The sequence below is a fragment of the Marmota marmota genome, unplaced genomic scaffold (genome assembly GCF_001458135.2).
Source record: "Marmota marmota marmota unplaced genomic scaffold, marMar, whole genome shotgun sequence".
NCBI classification, from domain to species: Eukaryota; Metazoa; Chordata; class Mammalia; order Rodentia; family Sciuridae; genus Marmota; species Marmota marmota.
In genome coordinates, this window is record NW_026000016.1 from 9,984,741 (window position 1) to 10,002,664 (window position 17,924).

Consider the following 17,924-nt stretch of genomic DNA (forward strand, 5'->3'; position numbering starts at 1 on the left):
ATATATATATATATATATATATATATATATATATATATATATATATATTGAATATATAATATATATATATATATATATATATTTTGAATATATAATATATATACATATATATATATGGTGAATAATCCTATGGATTATTCTAAAATTCACTGTGGATGAATTAACAAAGAATGATTCATTTCAGTGACACTACCTCTCCATAAAACACAATATCTAAAATTCCATATAGGGTTTGGAAGAACTGGAGGAGTATGGGCTGGGTGTATATTCTTAGTTTTCTTCAGAACAAAGTGTTCATCTGAATTCTTGGGCAACTAACAGGATTTTGGGGCTAAAGATCTTGTAACAATCCATCAATATACTAATTAACTTTTAAAACCTTCTTTATCATATAAGCTGAATACTAAATGATTCCAAAATAAATACATGCCTTAGGCAAATACTACCCTAAAGACTGGTGTTTAACCTACAATGTTTAAAAACAGCCCAGCACAGTGAAGTATGCGGACTAATGATTCTCCTATCCACAGGCACAGGCGTGTGCCAATGGGAGTGTACACAAGGGCTCTCAGCAAGAGACTTGAGCTCACATTTGAATTTCGAGGGCACTGTAGATAATCTTTGGATGGTATATTCATGACTAGTGTGTTCATACTTAATGAAAGGAAACAATCTCCTGCTATTTAGCACAAAATTATGACATGGGAATGTGTTGATTCAAAGATTTACCAGCCAAAAATGTTGGCAGAGCTCAGTGATGAGAGAGTAAAGCAGAAAGAAAAATATTCCATTTCAGGATAGAACACACCCATGAAAAAAATGAAACATTAAACTGTCTTGTGGGGGCTGGGACTGTGGCTCAGCGGTAGTGTACTTGCCTTGCATGGGTGAGGCACTGGGTTCGATTTTCAGCACCACATATAAATAAATAAAACAAAGATCTATCAACAACTAAGGGAAAAAATATTTAAAAAAAAAAAAAAAAACTGTGGGCTGGGGGTGTAGCTCAACGGTAGAGTGCCAGCCTAGTATGCACAAAGCCCCAGGTTCCAACCCTGCCAGGCAAACACAAAAACAAGACAAAACCAGCTTACAGTTATTGTTACTTTATTTGTGGATACTTTTTCTCTTGCTTTTAATCTTCTTAAACTTTTGCTACATATTTTCATATCAAATGACATTATCATTTTCCTTTTTGGTTATTCAGGTCACAGGATGTGATTTCTTTTGTTAGTGTTTTAGGTTAGAAAGTATTTTTTTGTTTATCTTGCTTCCTCCCAAATAGAAATCAGACAAGAATGACTTTCTGAAGCTTGAATTTCATAGTTCTAGATAAAGGACATCTAAGCAGAATATTAATCCATTTCAAATGCACCTTTACAAACTGGATAACTACAGTCATTAAAAAGTAAACTTTAATTTTTAAAAATATCATATTCTTCACACATTATTTTCCATCTCTCTTCTTATTTACATAAATGGATCTCAGGTGTTTTTCTCATATATATGATGAATGAGTTTGTGTTTCTTTGCCTGTGAATCATAAGATTGTACACTTTGAATGGCTTAAAAAAATAAAAAGCAAATGCCTGTACTGGAATTCTTTTATAAAGTGATTCTTTCTAGCTTTTCATTATGAAAGTGAAGCTAAGACTGGGCTTATGAAGACTCTGTGGTAATATGGCTCTTCAAATAACCTTTAAAGAAGTGGCTCTTGTTGTTACAGGGCTCAGCAGGAAAACAAACTCTTTCCTATGACTAAAGACTTTCAGTTTTTCACATCTTTGCATATTAAGATTTTAACATGGGGCTGAGCATGTGGCTCACTGGTAAGGCACTTGCCTAGCATGTGAGGACCTGGGTTCCATCCCTAGCACAGAGGGGTGAGGTCTCAGAGGGTAGGGTTGGGTTGGGGGTGAGGGGCAGGTAGAGATTTTAATCCACAAACTATCAAGTATATAAAATATCCTATCTTTTACTTGGAATGTTCAACAAAGTTTTAATTATGATCACAAATTATTCAAAATCTTACTGATCATGTTTTCAATTCTTTTTTAGGGCCTTATGAATGCTAGACAGGTGCTCTACTACTGAGCTAAGTCCCTAGCCCACTGAGAACCTATTATATTACCTATTACTATTACCCCAGCTCATCTAGGTGACTAACCTAGATACCTTGAAAACAACTTGAAACAGCAGTCATTGTATGACAATTTGAAATTAGATTTTTCTTTTTTGGGTGCCAGGGACTGAATGCCTACTAAGCATGTGCTCTAGTGCTGGGCTAACTCCCAATTGTCCCCCACCCTGTCCACTGTTTAGGTAACATAATTGTATATCTTCAATATTTTTTCCTAAATTGGAATCTATTAGGCTTCTTTGTCCTACCTACAAAACACAAAAAGGATTACCTTTGACAGAGAGTGACAAAGCTAAGAACACTGTTTCTATGGTGAAGTGTTAATTTACCAAACAAAATATCTCCCCTTTCAAAATGTGAGAGAACAGATCACAGTCTCTCAGTTTCAAGGAATTAAGTCCCAAGTCTGAACAAAGGTCCTCAAAAATACATTCTTGGGATGAACAGTATTTATTTATCTTAGAAACTGACATCTCCAAATATGTCAGTCCAGATGATCAAGTAAGTAAGGACAGATCTTTGGCTTAATAAACTTCAATAACTAAAATGATCTGCTTCAGGCATATTACTGCTACTTAAAAAAGAGACCAGGTGTTGTTCATCACTCTGTCCCAAGGTGAATCACACAAGAGTATTTTCCAACACACACACACACACACACACACGCTTTTCTAACACACACATATACATATTTTTCATAGAATAAATTTGCTTCACTGTAGCTTCTCATTCTTCCTCAATCTACCTGTGAAAGTACTGCTTGTTTGAAGTGAAAACAGACTTAGGAATCTACCTAGACTATGACTCTAAACCCTTAAAGAGGATATCTTAGTAAACTGTGCTTTAAATATGATCACCATGCTTTTTCAGTTTAAATTTAGAGGCAAACACATAGGCTCTCCTGGCATTTGACTTTCTGATTTAACCTCTCTCCCAGTTTTCCCCCATAGGAGCTGTTATTTTTGGTAGGTCCTTTTCCACAATGGTTTCTCTTAATGTCTGTCCTTTTTAATGATGTGTCCTTATACACAACTGTGCCTTAGTGTATTGACACACTTACATAGTGACATGCAGTGTACACTACAGACATTCTGCACCCTAAATTGAGAGACTCCCACTAGTGGGTCTTGCTCCTTCTGCTGTGATTCTAAACATCAGACAAAATCAACTGTGAAAAGCCCTAAGTCTTAAGCATAACTACAGAAAAACAAAAAGATAAATTATGAAAAGCAGGTAAGAAAAAGAAGAGTCCTGAAGGGAGACTTCCATGAAAGTTTAGAGACACCTAAAAGTTTGTTATTTTCAAAAAGAACATAAAAATCATACATACAAAAAGGTACGAGCCTTTTTGCTTTAGTAGAACTATTTTGGGGACCAAGGATTGAACTAGGGGTGCTTAACCACTGAGCTACATCCCCAACCCTTTCTATTTTTTTGGTACTGGGAATTGAACCCAGGGGTGCTTAACCACTGAGCCACATCCCCAACCCTTTAAAATATTTTATTTAGAGACAGGGTTTCACTGAATTGCAAGGGTCTAAGTTACTGAGGCTGGCTTTGAAATTGCCATCCTCCTGCCTCAGCCTCCTAAGCTGCTAGGATTACAGGTCCTGGGCTTTGCTAGTCGAACTTATTTTGATATTGTGGAAATTACAAAAAAAAAATATTATTGCTCCAATAAGTGGAGACCTGAATAGAATGCCAAGAATATGCAAACTCTACCACACAGCAAGGCAGAGAAAGAGGGTACAGGTGTTTTCCTGGATTCGGGATGGTTAGTGCTGGGCTGTGTGCTTACCTGGACCGAGCCTCTGGGGTCAGTGTCTGGTCACCACTGGAGTGGCTCAGGGAGGCAGGTTGCTGAAGAGAGGAGCAGGACATTTGCTTTGGGGACCTTGGCACTTCAGTGAAGGAGGAGTCTCGCCCAGCAAAGCAGGAGTCTCGCCCAGCGAAGGAGGAGTCTCGCCCAGAGAACGAGAAGGATGAGGAACTCTCAACTGTTGGGGACAGGTCTTGAGACTGCCGGGTGGCACTCAGCTCTTGACATCCTCTTTGGTTTTCTATATTTAGCAGCACCTCCTTATCAGAAACCTCACTTCTGTGGAGGGCATAGTCCCTGGATTCCACTGCACAGGTCCTGAGCCCCATGGTCTCAGTCCTGGAGTATGGAGAACTCAAATCTTTGCTTGGCTTTTCTTGCTTCTCACATTTTCCTCCCCGTTTCTCAACAGCATCAGGGTCCTTCCTAGACTTGGTATACCGAGATGAATATTCAGAGTCTGCATCAGGATCCAGAGTCAGCCCATATTTTTCTGCCAGCTGACGTCTCCTTTCTGCTTTGTACCTTGCAATTCTTTCAGCTTTGGACTCGAGACCGTGGGTGTCCATGGTACTTGAACCATATGGTGGATCGCCATGGACCCCTGGGGTTTCTGTGCAATATTTGGATTGAATTTGCTTTTCTAAAGAAGATTTAGATGTTTCTTCCTCTTCGTTTGATCGACCTATGAGAAGACCACATGCATAATACATACAGGTTCCAGGAAAAACTTATAGTTACAATATTTACACACACAAAGACATTCTATGCTGCCCATAATATGCACTGTAGTGTTTGTGCTGTGAGGAACTGATTTCTTACGTAGGTCTACAGACCTAAAATGATTCACCTGGGCTGCTGAACAAGTCTGAGACCTGGGGTAAAATGTGTGAAGGTCACCCAGAAACCCAGTCCTGCACTCCCCAGGGCTCCTCAGTCCTTGCTCAGTGCTTATTTTCCCTTAATTCTTTTCCTTTTTTTTTTTTAAATTAATACTTCACACGTGAAGCCAAAGGACAATTTTAGAGTCTTCTAGAAAGTACAGCACATATGATAACTGCTGTAATTTGACAAGTGATGTGTTGTGGTTTCACAGGATCTGAGAGTAAACACAATAATATGGCCTGTCTCTCTCTATATACAACCTAACAATATGTAACATATATGATATATGTATATTTACAGAAGTGGCTTTTTCCAACTGTAGCACACATGTATGGTGTGGAAAATGTCTAACAAGAAAACACATAAAGGCAAAAGCCCAAATCACCAATAATCACACTATGTACTAATATACTCACAACTTGACATTTTTATGTATTCCTCTAGTCTTTTATATAGCTCATTTCTTTTTTCTCTATGAAACACTTAATGTTATTAATGCCTTATAAATAATATTTTCTTACATTTGCAAATCTTATTTTAAAGAACACTTTTTAAGCCTTATAATATTCTATCCAACAGGCATTCCATAGTCTGTTTAACCCTTACCATATTTCTGGGCATATGTTTCTAACTTTTAATCAGCCTGATTTTCTGATAATTATCACAGCAGAACAATGTATAATAGTAGAATTGCTTTATCAAAGGGTACATCATTTTGAGAAACATGCTAGACTGTTAAATTTCTATAAGTGTGCAGCAACTGAAACTTATATCTGCAATACATGCTTCCTTAGAAATGAGTGCTCATTGTTTAAAAAAATTGCATTTGATCAAAAAAAGAATATATGCATTTTCTCATCTGTTTATTAACCATTTATATTCTCTTTATATTCGTTTACATTTATATTCTCTTCTCCTTCTAGGGAATGCCTGCCCAGTCTTATTGCCCTATACAATACTGACAGTGTCATTTTCATTGGTTCATGTAAATTTTTATAGGAGTACTAGCCCTGTGTCTTCTTCAGGAATATTTCCAAAATTACCTGGGCTGCTGAACAAGTCTGAGAGCTGGGGTAAAGGGTGTGAAGGTCACACAGAAACCCAGTCCTGCACTCCCCAGGTTTAGTTTTGTTTCTAGTGTACGTGAGTAAGATTTTCTTTGAAGTGAAGATGTTATTCCTTAAGTAGTCAGGTCAAGTGACTACATACTGCTACTACTACTATCATTTGTGATAACCACTATCTTCAATTGTTTCTGTGCTTCAAATGTCACTTTCTATTCCACTTGAATTAAATATTTGACCATGTTTTCATGTTTCAAATTATTTTGTTTAAAACAATCACATGAGTAACTGAATCTTATTTTGGGGTTTGGACTGAAGCAGAAAGAGGAATATGCCCCCTTTTTCTCCCCTCTTGGTGAGCTCATTTCCCCAATACTATTTTATGAAGTAATTCTTTCCTCACTAATATGTGATGCTTAAATATGCTTATATGCTGCATGGTTGAATATTTTATATATACTAGGATTTGCTTCTGGCTATAAATTTTGGTATTCTGATCTGTCTATTATTGATTCTTCATGTTATGGCATTTAAAAAAAAACTTAGTTCTCTATAGTTTTCTTGCTATAGAAAATCAGAAACCATAGACAAGCAAACTGGTAACATTACGATGTGAGATCAACATTCCTCTCTGAGGGAGAAACCAGAAGACACTGGCTATAAAAAGTAGCAACGCAGGCCTCAAAGCCAGGGACTGGGGGTGGGGACATCAGCCCCGAGAGCATTGCTTTCTCCTGAGGTCAAGCTGATGTCCATAGCAGTGACTCTGCATAACCAAGGAGAAGACGTCATGTTTGACATGCTGCTTAGTATGAAATCAACATGCAGTACATTTACATACTCCAAAACAATTTTAAAAGAATGCTTTGTTGCATAAACACTTAGAGTAAGTTTCCTCATCATTCAAGGTCCAGCTCTGCCTTCAACTCTCCCTGCTGAAAGCAGTTGCCTCTTTTGCTGGGAACCTGGGCATCTAGTTCAAACCTACTGTGAGAACTATAAGGCACCTATCTCATTCATTCCTTTACCAAACATTTCCTAAGTGCTTCTGACTGCAGATCCTGTGCTGAGCACTCCTTTGAGGAGTCCCAGTCCTGGGGGGGAATGGCTGGTCAACAGTTCCCCCGCAATGTGCTAAGGGGAGCCATTTTTTACTGCTGTGACACCAGAGGACCACATGCATGATGATTGCTCTGGCTGTTTTTAATAAACACATTTAATAAAGAGTATATGCACACAATTCACTTTTGTTGAATATCTCTCCAATACCAGTAGATTAAAAAGGCGATGGGTAACATGCTGAGCAGCCTGCCTGATGATGGTCACGCATGCTCACCAGTGTGGGGGCTGGCAGGGTCTGTGGCTCTCATGTATCTGGGCGTGTCTTCCTCCAGCAGGCGATGAGTCACTAATCCTGTGCAGCTCTGCAAGAGGATGGGCTGGGTTTCATTTTCAATCCCTTCCAGGCGCCTTGCAATTCTCTCTTTTCTGTGCAATACACCAAAAAAAGTCTTAGTGAGCCCCCAAAAATCAGTGCTCAGGGACAATCGAATACTGCTTTGTCACACTGCCACACTCTTCTACTTATCTTACCTTTTCATTTCTGTAAGTTCTTTCTTTGGTTCAAAGAGTTTTCTTAATTCTGCAACTAAAACAAAGCCAAAGGAGCAAAAAGAAAGTACAGTAGTTAGTGGTCAAGCATTCATTTCATTCATTCATTCATTCATTCAATATATGCTTATTCAACTCAAATTTCTGTTCTTGGCTCCCATGCAGCAGAGATACATGACACTGACCAAGTTCCTACTTTCTTGGAGTTTGTTTTCTAGTAGGGCAGGCAGATGCCAAATGAATAAGCATGTACACACAGCCATATTACAATCCCAACCCTCCACCCACCATACACACATATCCTAGGCTAAGAAATAAACTAATCCAGGCTAAAAATGTTCTCTATCACCCAGGGGAGTCAAAGGAGGCCTCACTTGCAAGATCTCTCTACTAAGGTGTTTTTAGCAGAAATCCAAATATCTCTTACTAACTTTGGTATAACTTAATAATGTATTTTCAGCTTATAGTCTGGAAAACTTTTACAAAAGTGAAGACTAGTGCTCCGAAGAGCCGGAGGGCCATTAGAAAGCTACAGTCACCAATTCATAGTCACTCCTATTTCACCTTATTATTCAATCTGTAAATATCTTAACTACATGATTGTGTTACCTAACGCGGTATACCCAGACTAAATACAGTTCAGGTCAATGCAGGACCTACATCTCCCCTTACAGGCTTTTACTGGAAGGAAATGCCAGTGTTTGTTTCCAGCTATAATTTAGGTGGATGATGGATAAAATGATTACCCAATTTTTCTGGCAGCGCTGGATGAACAAAAAATGTTTTGCTGAGGCTGGGAGGTTCTCATGTGACACCAACTACAGGAATATGACTGACCTCAGATCCCAGACAATTGTTTCTTTGGAGAAATGGCCCAAGTTGGTAGAAAATAAAGGTCTTTATTCTCTCCTCCTTCAATTCATAAGGGTTCATCTGAGTGGCTCTTATTGAAGACTCAGGAAAGGGTGGGAGAGAAAGAAAGGCAGAGGGACAGGGTGGCTGGATAGCCTGCAGCCAATGACAGTGCTAAAAGTCTGAGTCACAGGAGAAACTCAGAGGGCGGAATATGAATACATGGAATTTAATTTTCAACTGCTTTAATTTCTGATTCTTATTTAAAGCAGTCAGTTTTAGGAATGAGTCTAAAACCACACAAATATATATGTGACTTTTATAATGCCTTTTGTGTTTGGGAATTTATTACTTTTAAAGGACTGCCACCTAAAACTAGCATTTGGCTTCAAAATAAAGTCTGTCTCTCTTTCTCTCTCTCTCTGACTTTGAAATCTCTCTATTGGCTTCCGCAAGAATCAGAGTAGATGAAGGCTGAGGTGAACTTGCTCTGTAATGTTAATTATGTTCTTATTTAGAAGACAAGGGCATAATGATCAGGGTGCATCCTGCCTCCTGCCTTGCATAAGGAAGCCAATAAAAGCTTCCCAATTAACAAATTAGCTCTGATGAGATTATGGTGATAAAACTTTAATGCCGATAGTACATATTTTGAAAATATTTACCAGAGAGTTTTAATTAATTATTTAAACCCCAAGAAGAGAATGGGGCTGTGTTTTTGATGAGACTGCTCAAGAGTTTATTGAAACCAAATTCCAGGGTTCCTGAAAGAGGCGTCTTAAATCCATGCCTCAAAATCACAACCGAGACATATAGTAGTGTATTACTGGGGTCCTGAAGTATAATGAAACTTATCTTTTCTATCCCCAAATTATTTCAACTGGATAAGATAAAAAAAACATAAACAAAAACAGTGTCATATAACTGCCACTGGAAAAAGTTAAGACATATATATATTGTTTTTCTAATTAGAAACTACTGAAAATCACTATCATTTCAATAAGGCTTATTTTAAAATTTTCTGTAGAAATTATCTTAAAAAAAAAGATCTCTACAGTACGTGAAAAAGTTGAACAACAAGTTGCTACTGCTATTTTCATTTCCATATTCCAGCAGGAAGATCAACTCAGTGGGAGAACAGGCTATCCTCTCACTCACAAAGCTCTACTTTTTCTAGTGCCATTATAGTAAGAGAGTGGCTGCTCCTTTGCCACTCTGTCTTTCAAAGAATTACTTTTGTTTCCCATCCCTATGCCCATCTTTCTAAATTCTAAAGAAATTAAGATATTAAGATTTATAGAATCCAGAACATCCAGTGACCTTTAGAAAATATCAGATGTGTCACACCCTTTTTAATTCTTGACTAATACAATGTTGTGCTGTTAAATTGTGGAAAAAATAACGTGTTCATAACTAGCCCTAGGAAATCAAGGCCTACTGAGATTACCAGCCAAAGGAGGAGAAAAGGAGATGGGTGTCTTGAATAATGAAGACCTTGCTCAGCATGTGGCCTTACTTTCCACAGTCCTATGTACTTCCTTTCCCTCCTCATAAAATCCCTTTTGTGTACTTGAGTTCCCCAAGATGGTGCTTTGAGGACAACAGCCCTGTCCATCTTCTCAAGGATAGTCCTTGAATAAATCTGATTTCCACACTACCAACTCTCTTCTCCTGAGTTTGGCTTTTGCGCGGTGAGCAGAAGGACTTGGGTACAGTAACATTAACACCCTCTTTCAATAAGGACTGATAAGATAAAGAGGGGGCAGGCAACAGTCAAAAGGATTGGTCATCACAGAAGCTGAACCTCAGACTGGAGCAGTGACAGCAAAGAGAAGGATGGGGTGGATCACGTTGTCCTCCAGGGACCTCTGTGCCCCTTTCTGGACAGAACAGTTTGACCAGTTCAGAAGGAAACATTACCATCTGGTAGCCACTGACTTCTGGGCAACAGAAGGAAAGTCTTAGAGTAGCATTTAACAGATGCACAGATGTATGCCATTAGGGTCACAGACTCAGAAGACTGGCTCCGGAATATATAGATCACTGTGAGGGTGCTGATGGCCTTTTATGTAAGAAATGTAAGCCCTGCACTACGGTATGTTGAATATCCCTGGTTCTCTCCTATTAAATGCTAAGTTATCTGAAGTCAAAATGCCCATGTTTTCAAAGCCCTGTTGGAACTGTCTTGGATTGAGACCCATTGATCCTAGTACAAAAATTTCAGATCGGCAGCCTGATCCCCAGACTCCAATGCCATAGATTATCCAAGACAAATCCGACTGCCCATTACTGTGTTCTTCTCCATCACACACAGACTCAAACTCAAAACTATTGCTCCCAGAAGCTAGTATCCACCCATGAACATAGTGGGTCTTGAAACAATACCTTGCAGTCTTATCTGATCATTTTACTGAGCAATGAAATGTGGCCATAAGTTAAAATAGACTTTAAATGTATTGGTGAACTTATCAATTCTTAGTTGAAATCAATAGTGAGTATTTTGGGGGGGGGGGAACCCTTCAGTAAACAGATAATTACTTCTCAGTCTATTTTTTCTAACAAATAAGTAAGTAAGATTTGTCTCATTCCTATAGACATGAGATTATAAGAAAGAAATTATGTGCAAGACAAAAATCATGTAAAAGAAATTATGCACAAGAAAAAAAAGTATTTGAGTTTGGCTTCTTTTCTCCAAGTCCATAATTTAAAAGTAAAATTAGTAAAACAAATGTGTAATACAACTACTTTTATATATCTTATGGGAAACCACCTTAGTTGTAAAAGAAAGAATGACATTTTATATGGATTGCTGATGTGTGTGCACTTTTTTTTTTATCCCAAATTTTACATAAGCTCTTATGGTCCTCATTAGGCCCTCTGGTTGAATTTCTGTACAGGTTTATTATTTTGGAGAATTGTAAAAGAGATAATAATACTAAAAGTCATGGACTGAAGTTAGCCCTGCTGTGGAAATCTATATTGTAACTCCATTGTTTCACATATAGAGACCATTTACAGCTCTACTGAAATTATCTTCTGATAATCTTGAAGGTTTCTTTCCTTTTAAAATTTTTATATAATTTCACATAATATTTTTTCAGAATATTTGAGTAAGTTGCAGCATGATGCCTCTTTATCTGTAAATTCTTCCATATATATTTCCTAAAATTAAGCAATAGTCTTATAGGGGTGTGTGTGTGTGTGTGTGTATCTCAATAGGAAAAATGTATATAGTATACGTGTGTGTGGGTGCACATGTGTGTGTGTGTTTTCTGGTAGTATTAAGGATTGAACCCAGGGGAGTTCTACTACTGAGCTACCTCTCCAGTCCATTCATTCATTCATTCATTCATTCATTTATTTATTTATTTATTTATTTATTTATTTATTTATATTTTCAGACAGGGTCTCTCTAAGTTGCCCAGGCTGGTCTTGAACTTATGATTCTCCTACCTCAGCCTCCTGGGTCACTAGGATTATAGGCATGCACCAGGGGCCCATCAACAATAGGGATATTTTTAAAAATTAGATTCTAATAGCCCTAATTTAATCGACTGTGTGCTGTGTCATAATTACAATTCAAAACTGGTTCAGATTTAGTAACACTAAATACATCAAGCAATACAGATACAAACACGAATAGATGGTCAAATTTCCTTTGTAGAGAAATGTTCTATTTTGCTTTCAAATAGTTTTCGTGCATAGGATTTTTTTCCATTTACACCTGCCACCTTGGTCTCTACCCATCTGAATAATTTAGAGTGGTACTTCTATGACAATATGGAGTCTATGAGTTCATTTTGAAGTTATTGGTTGGAGGAGCTGGTTGTTCAGTTTTCAGGTAAGGCCAATTAAGGAAAGTTGACAGTGGGGCCATAATATTCTATAAGGGTATCTATCAAATATTCTTTGTAATGAGAATATATAACACCAATACTTAGAATATTTTAGTCTTCTGGGTGATTTTCTTGGGAAATATAATTTCTTCTACTAGCTCTGAGAAACAGAAAATCTCTGGCAAAGACATTGTTGAATTTGGTTCTACACACCTGAGAACCATAGAATATTCCAAAGAAATACAAGTGGTAGGATAGTGCCAAGCACACTTCTCTACTTCTCTCTCCTCTGTCACTTGACAGCCTGGGAGCTCAGGCCAGACCGGCCACATTCTGAACACTGATCCATCTTCCCATAGGAGTAACACACTTTAATTTTCACAGTTGGAAGGCAGCCACTAATATAAAGACAAGCAGCTTGTAAAATAAGTAATTAGCAATCAAGAGGAATGAGGGGAAGGAGTGACAGCTGAAAGGTATAGGGTTTCCTTTTTGAAATAATGAAAATGTTCTAAAATTGACTGTGGAGATGGACCTACACCTCTGTGAAACTACTAAAAGCCAGTAAATTCTATGCATTAAATTGACAAATTCTATGGTATGTGCATTATATGTTAATAAAGCTGTTAAAGAGTAATGCATTTGGTCCATCCCATAATTCCAAAATGGAAAATCTATGTTAACAATATAACCTTTACATAGGTAAAGATTTTTAATTCTTTGATTTCTCTTTTGCGATACACAGTTAAGGAAAGTCCCTAAGAGAAAAAGAAACCACCATTTTGAGACCCAGTTTCATATGAGCAAGAATCCCTCACTCAATGAACAGAAAGAAACTTCTGCAAACTTATAAACAGACATAAAACTCTTTGTCTCTGAAACAAAATTTAATCAGTTCCATTTTTAACATTATATTGCTAAAAGCCAATAGACAAAATCACTAACAAATTTAAGACAGAGAAACAGAGAGATGGCTGGTAATACCTGGGTCTTTCCAAACGTGCCTGCCCCAAGTCACAGATAGCAAAGACTATGTGGAAATAAGACCATGGGGAACTAAGACAAAATTCAGGGGAAGAGGGGCATGGGCACTTTTAAACACACTTTGAAGATTTACAGCCTCATTAGTTTAGAAATAAAAATTGTGTTAATATATAAAGTCATCATCTTTGGTTTGTGAAAATTATATTTTTATAATCAATTAAGATACATTCCATAATAAAATGTTAATAAACATGTCTTTAAAGTTTTTGTTATATATGAAGTTATAATATGATGAGTTTTAAGGAACCTGGCATCTCAAACCGTTCCTAGTTTTTATGGTGGTGGTATTATCTATGGTGCCATTTATCAAAAAAGGGAACTTGGGTAGATAAGGGAGAAGAGGGACCCTTTCTCCTCATGGAAACAACTTTTGTTATATAAAACTGTGCCTAATCAGTCTACTTTTCTCAGCCATTGCCAAAATCAATCTGTTCATTCTTCTACTTTGTTTTGATCATATTCACAGATTTTAAACATTTAATTTGACTCGGATTAAATTGGGTTTCTTTGTCTTTCACAAGGAATTCTAAAAATTGGAAGGTCCATTTCATTTTGCACCTGGTCCACATCCCATCCACATAGAACCCTCCACAGCATCTGCCCGACCCTAAACACATGACCACATGCTTGGTCCTTATAGAGAGCTTATGAGGTCACAATGTGGCTCATTTCCTTTCTGGGTATAGCAGTTCCCCCATTATCTGCAGTATCACCTTCTGTAGTTTCAGTTACTGTGGTTGACTGCAGTCTGAAAATATTAGTATTTGTCTTGGCTCTTTGAAGAGAGAGATGGAAACTCTCAAAAGTTTTAGTACAGTATCTGGTTATAATTATAATTATAATTGTCCTATTTTATTAGCAGTTATTACTGTTAATCCCTTACTGTGCCTAATTTATAAATTAAACTATCATACGTGTGTGTATAGGAAAGAACAAAGTACACATATATAGGGCTTGGTGCTATCTGCAGCCTCAGGCATCCACTGGGGCTCTTGGAAAGTATCACATACAGATAAAGGGGGACTACTGTACCATGAGCTATTGCAGTTTTCTTTTTTCATGTGAAATCTTATCTACCTCCTTTTAATTCTGCACATTAGTCCTATTTCTTGGCCCCTGGGGCAAACATAGAATAAGCCTATATTTCAGTCGACAGCTTTGTTAGTATTTGACAATAGCAACGTGTCCCTATTTAAGTTTTCTTCACCAGGTGAAATCCATGGAGTCTAGGCAAATCAACCACTCCATTCCTCAGGATATATTCCAATTTGTCAGTGTACCTTTTAAACTGGATTTAGTTCCTATTAAAAGAATATTTCTTTTGATCTAATTTATTTGGGTCTTGATTCCCGCCCCCCCCCTTTCAGAGTAGAGAAAAAAATCTGCCCTTCCATCCAACCTGGTTTAATTGTAGTTAACTAGGGATGAGGACATTTTGTGAGCTATTACTAAATGATCATTGTACTTGTGTTGCAGTTGGTGACAAACAGATCAAGCAATGCTTACATCATGTCAGAGACAAAACTAGAGGGGGTCAGCCTAGAGTAGGTTATATACATTTTTACAGATTGTGCACCTTTTACAATGGAAACTTCACCCACTATGTGTAAGTAATGACTTAGGGGAAGAAGAATTATGATACCGTATGCACCAGCTGTTGATCGCACAGTAGGGAGCTCTAAGATATTGAGTGTAAAGGGAAGAAGCCAAGGGCAAGGGGAGAAGAGCCCAGAGGGAGTAAGTGGATGGACATGAATGGGGGCAAGGGGGATGTACAGCACTTGGAGAAGGTTAAAGTAAGGAGTGAAAAGAGGGAAAGTTGACTCTCCCCCTCCTCCTGAAGCCTCCAGTAAAATCTTGAGGATGCCTAAGGCTAGAAATGTGAGAATTTGAAGAAGGCACAGGACTTGAAGCTCATTCTTGGATGAGATGAGAAGTGAGAGAATCCCTCCAAAGACTTAGATAATGCTATCCTTGGGTGCCCAGATATTGGCTAGCCATTTAGAAAAAGTCTTACCTTTAGGAAGTGTAGTTAAAATTTCATCATCGAATCTACTTTTGCGGGAAGTGAGTTTTTCTTTATTGTCAAATGAGAACTCTTTCTGAAAACTAAAAGTCATTCCATTAATAAAGTGTTGAAAGACCATTTAAATCAATATATAGGTCATTATGTGAAAAAAATGCAGAACATAAAGAATCACGCTATTGTCAACACATAGTAAAAAATGTTTTCTTTTGGAGGGCGTTTTAGTAAACTTTTAAAATTTGTACTTTTTTTTTTTTCAATGCTGGGGATTGAAACCAGCCTCACGCATGCTAGGTATGTGCTCTACCATTGAACTATATCCCTGGCCCTATTAATGCTCATGTTAATATTATGATTTTCTTGTGCAAGTAGGAACAGCACTTGTGTAAGGTGGTGAAAATGTTGCAGGCTCTTGGAGTCATATTCCTTTGTTCTGATCAATGATATTCTACACCCCATCTGTGTATACTTGGATTAATTGCTCAGCCTCTCAATTTCTACAATTCTGTGCTACAATTTCTTCCTCAGAAAATTAGCAACTTGAAGTGATCTATATACTGTCTTCCACTGTTAAAATTTTATTAAAGTCACACAGGCCTTCAAACAATCAAGAAACCAAAGCACAATCAAAAGGTATGAGAGGCCCATAAAGATAGTCTTAGAATAAAAGGGGAGACTTATAGAGGGATTGAGCACTCACCATGCACTTTTCCCTGTGATAAGCATATCCAGGTGTCATCTTAATGGTATCCACTGGGTCCTATGAGGTGTGTGCTCACCCAAGAGGTCATGCAATGAGCACTGCTTTGCATCAGTTGCTAGTGGTGTCAGTATCTATACCATGGCTAATTTGGGCTACCCACAGGACCCACTTGGCTTAAAGTTAGGAGCAAGACACACACAAGTGAGTGCAGTACCAGCTGGTTCCAGAACACCCCTAGAAGGATTTCATCTTTAGTTTACATAATGTGTCTAAGGACACAGATTTGATAAGGAGAGACGAGATTCAAATCTAGCTCCTGCTCCAGTACTGTAGATGTGCAGCTGCCCGAGACTGCTGGCTACACCTCAGGGTCTTGGATGGAAATGTGCCTGGGGTCTAGTAAGGCAGATGGTGCTGCTGCCTCAAAAAGAAAAAAAAACCCAGAAAACAAGACACTGCCATTCTTCAACATCAATTACCCCCACAGAAGTGAATAATAGTCCTGAAAATACACTCAGGGTGAAGTGACCTTCCCCATTGCTATGGTTTAAATAGGTGCCCCTCAAAGATCCAGTGTAAAGCTTTGGTTCCCTGGGTAGCACTATTGGGAGGAAGGACTTAGTGAGAAGTCCTTAGGTCATTGGGGATCCTCTGAAAGAGGGTTGTGTGATCCTGGTTTTTTCTTCTCAGGCTCTTCTTGTCATGAGACGTAATTACTTGTTCTGATATATGCTCTTGCCATGTTGTGCCACCTTCATCAGAGAGAGCTGCCCAATCTTAGACTTGCATCTCTAGAACTATGAGCCAAATAAATCTCTTTACTTCATAAGTAGCCTGTGGCAGGTATTTTGTTGTAGTAATGTGAAACTGTCTAATACCCTGTACCTCTTCCTATTTGTCTCTATAGGGGTACATTTCCATATAGCCCTAAGAAGATTCTGAGTAAGTTGCTGGGCATACTGTCTATGAGGGGCACATGAACAATCTATACCCTATGTACAAATTAAATTGGAAGGAATTTCTGCACATTTTAATGCATGGTGCACCATCAAACCTTTGTAGAACCAAATCCATCAGAAGTTTACCGCATGTAAATGCAGAAAACTTATATTCAAAAATTTATCATGGACTCACATATTTAATAAAATATTGAAAATAATTAAACTTTATAAACCATGCACTAGATTAGCTTAAAGACAATCTGCCTAATCAGAATTAATACCAATGAGCTGGTATAGTGGCAAGACACCTGTAATCCCAGCTCTACTCAGGAGGCTAAGGCAGGAAGATTGCAAGTTTCAGGCCAGCCTGAGCAACTTAGTAAGATACCCTGTCTCAAAATAAAATTTTACAAGGGCTAGCTCAGTGGTAGAGTGATAGCCTAGCACATGCAAGGACCTGGGCAGAATCCCCAGTACTGGGGGAAAAAAAAAATAACTCCAATGTCTAAACAGTGAATTGTAAGGTAGTGAGATTATTTTCAGTGTTATATGCAGGTGTGTGATTTAGTATACTCCTAAAAAAGTTAAATAACTGCAGAAATGTACCCTACTTAAGAAGTAGCATACCATTTTAATTGAGTATTTAGTTGCTAATTTAAATATTTTGATAGGCTTTGTGTGTGTGTGTGTGTGTGTGTGTGGTGCTGAGGATCAAACCCAGGGCCTCATGCTATGCACATGCTCTACCACTGAGCTATATCCCTAGTCTTAAAAAGATCAGTAAATATCTATTAAATGAATGAATGACTGCTATCAAATACTTTAGCTATATACTATAATTTTCCATAAAGTATCTATATAATTTATACACTGTTGATGTGATAACCAGGGACAAAAATCACAATTATTGAGAATCATTAGAGGCACATATATTCAGCAACATCAGTTATATCTTCCTTCTTTCCTTCCTTCCCCCCTCCCCTCCCCTCCTTTCCCCTTCCCT

At 37.9% G+C, this 17,924-nt stretch overlaps 1 protein-coding gene across 28 annotated transcripts in view; it reads right to left on the reverse strand.

Moving 5' to 3' along the window:
* The window catches only part of Svil (supervillin), a 225,470-nt gene that overhangs the window by 77,641 nt on the left and 129,905 nt on the right, over positions 1-17,924 (reverse strand). For all 28 annotated transcript variants that reach the window (XM_048809128.1, XM_048809125.1, XM_048809127.1 and 25 more), the window contains 4 exons: positions 15,269-15,360; positions 7,502-7,556; positions 7,245-7,396; positions 3,939-4,644 (listed from right to left, as the gene is read on the reverse strand). In XM_048809128.1, the coding sequence (XP_048665085.1) occupies positions 3,939-4,644; positions 7,245-7,396; positions 7,502-7,509 (866 nt within the window). In that variant the 5' untranslated portion in view covers positions 7,510-7,556; positions 15,269-15,360. The remainder of the gene's footprint in view (positions 1-3,938; positions 4,645-7,244; positions 7,397-7,501; positions 7,557-15,268; positions 15,361-17,924) is intronic.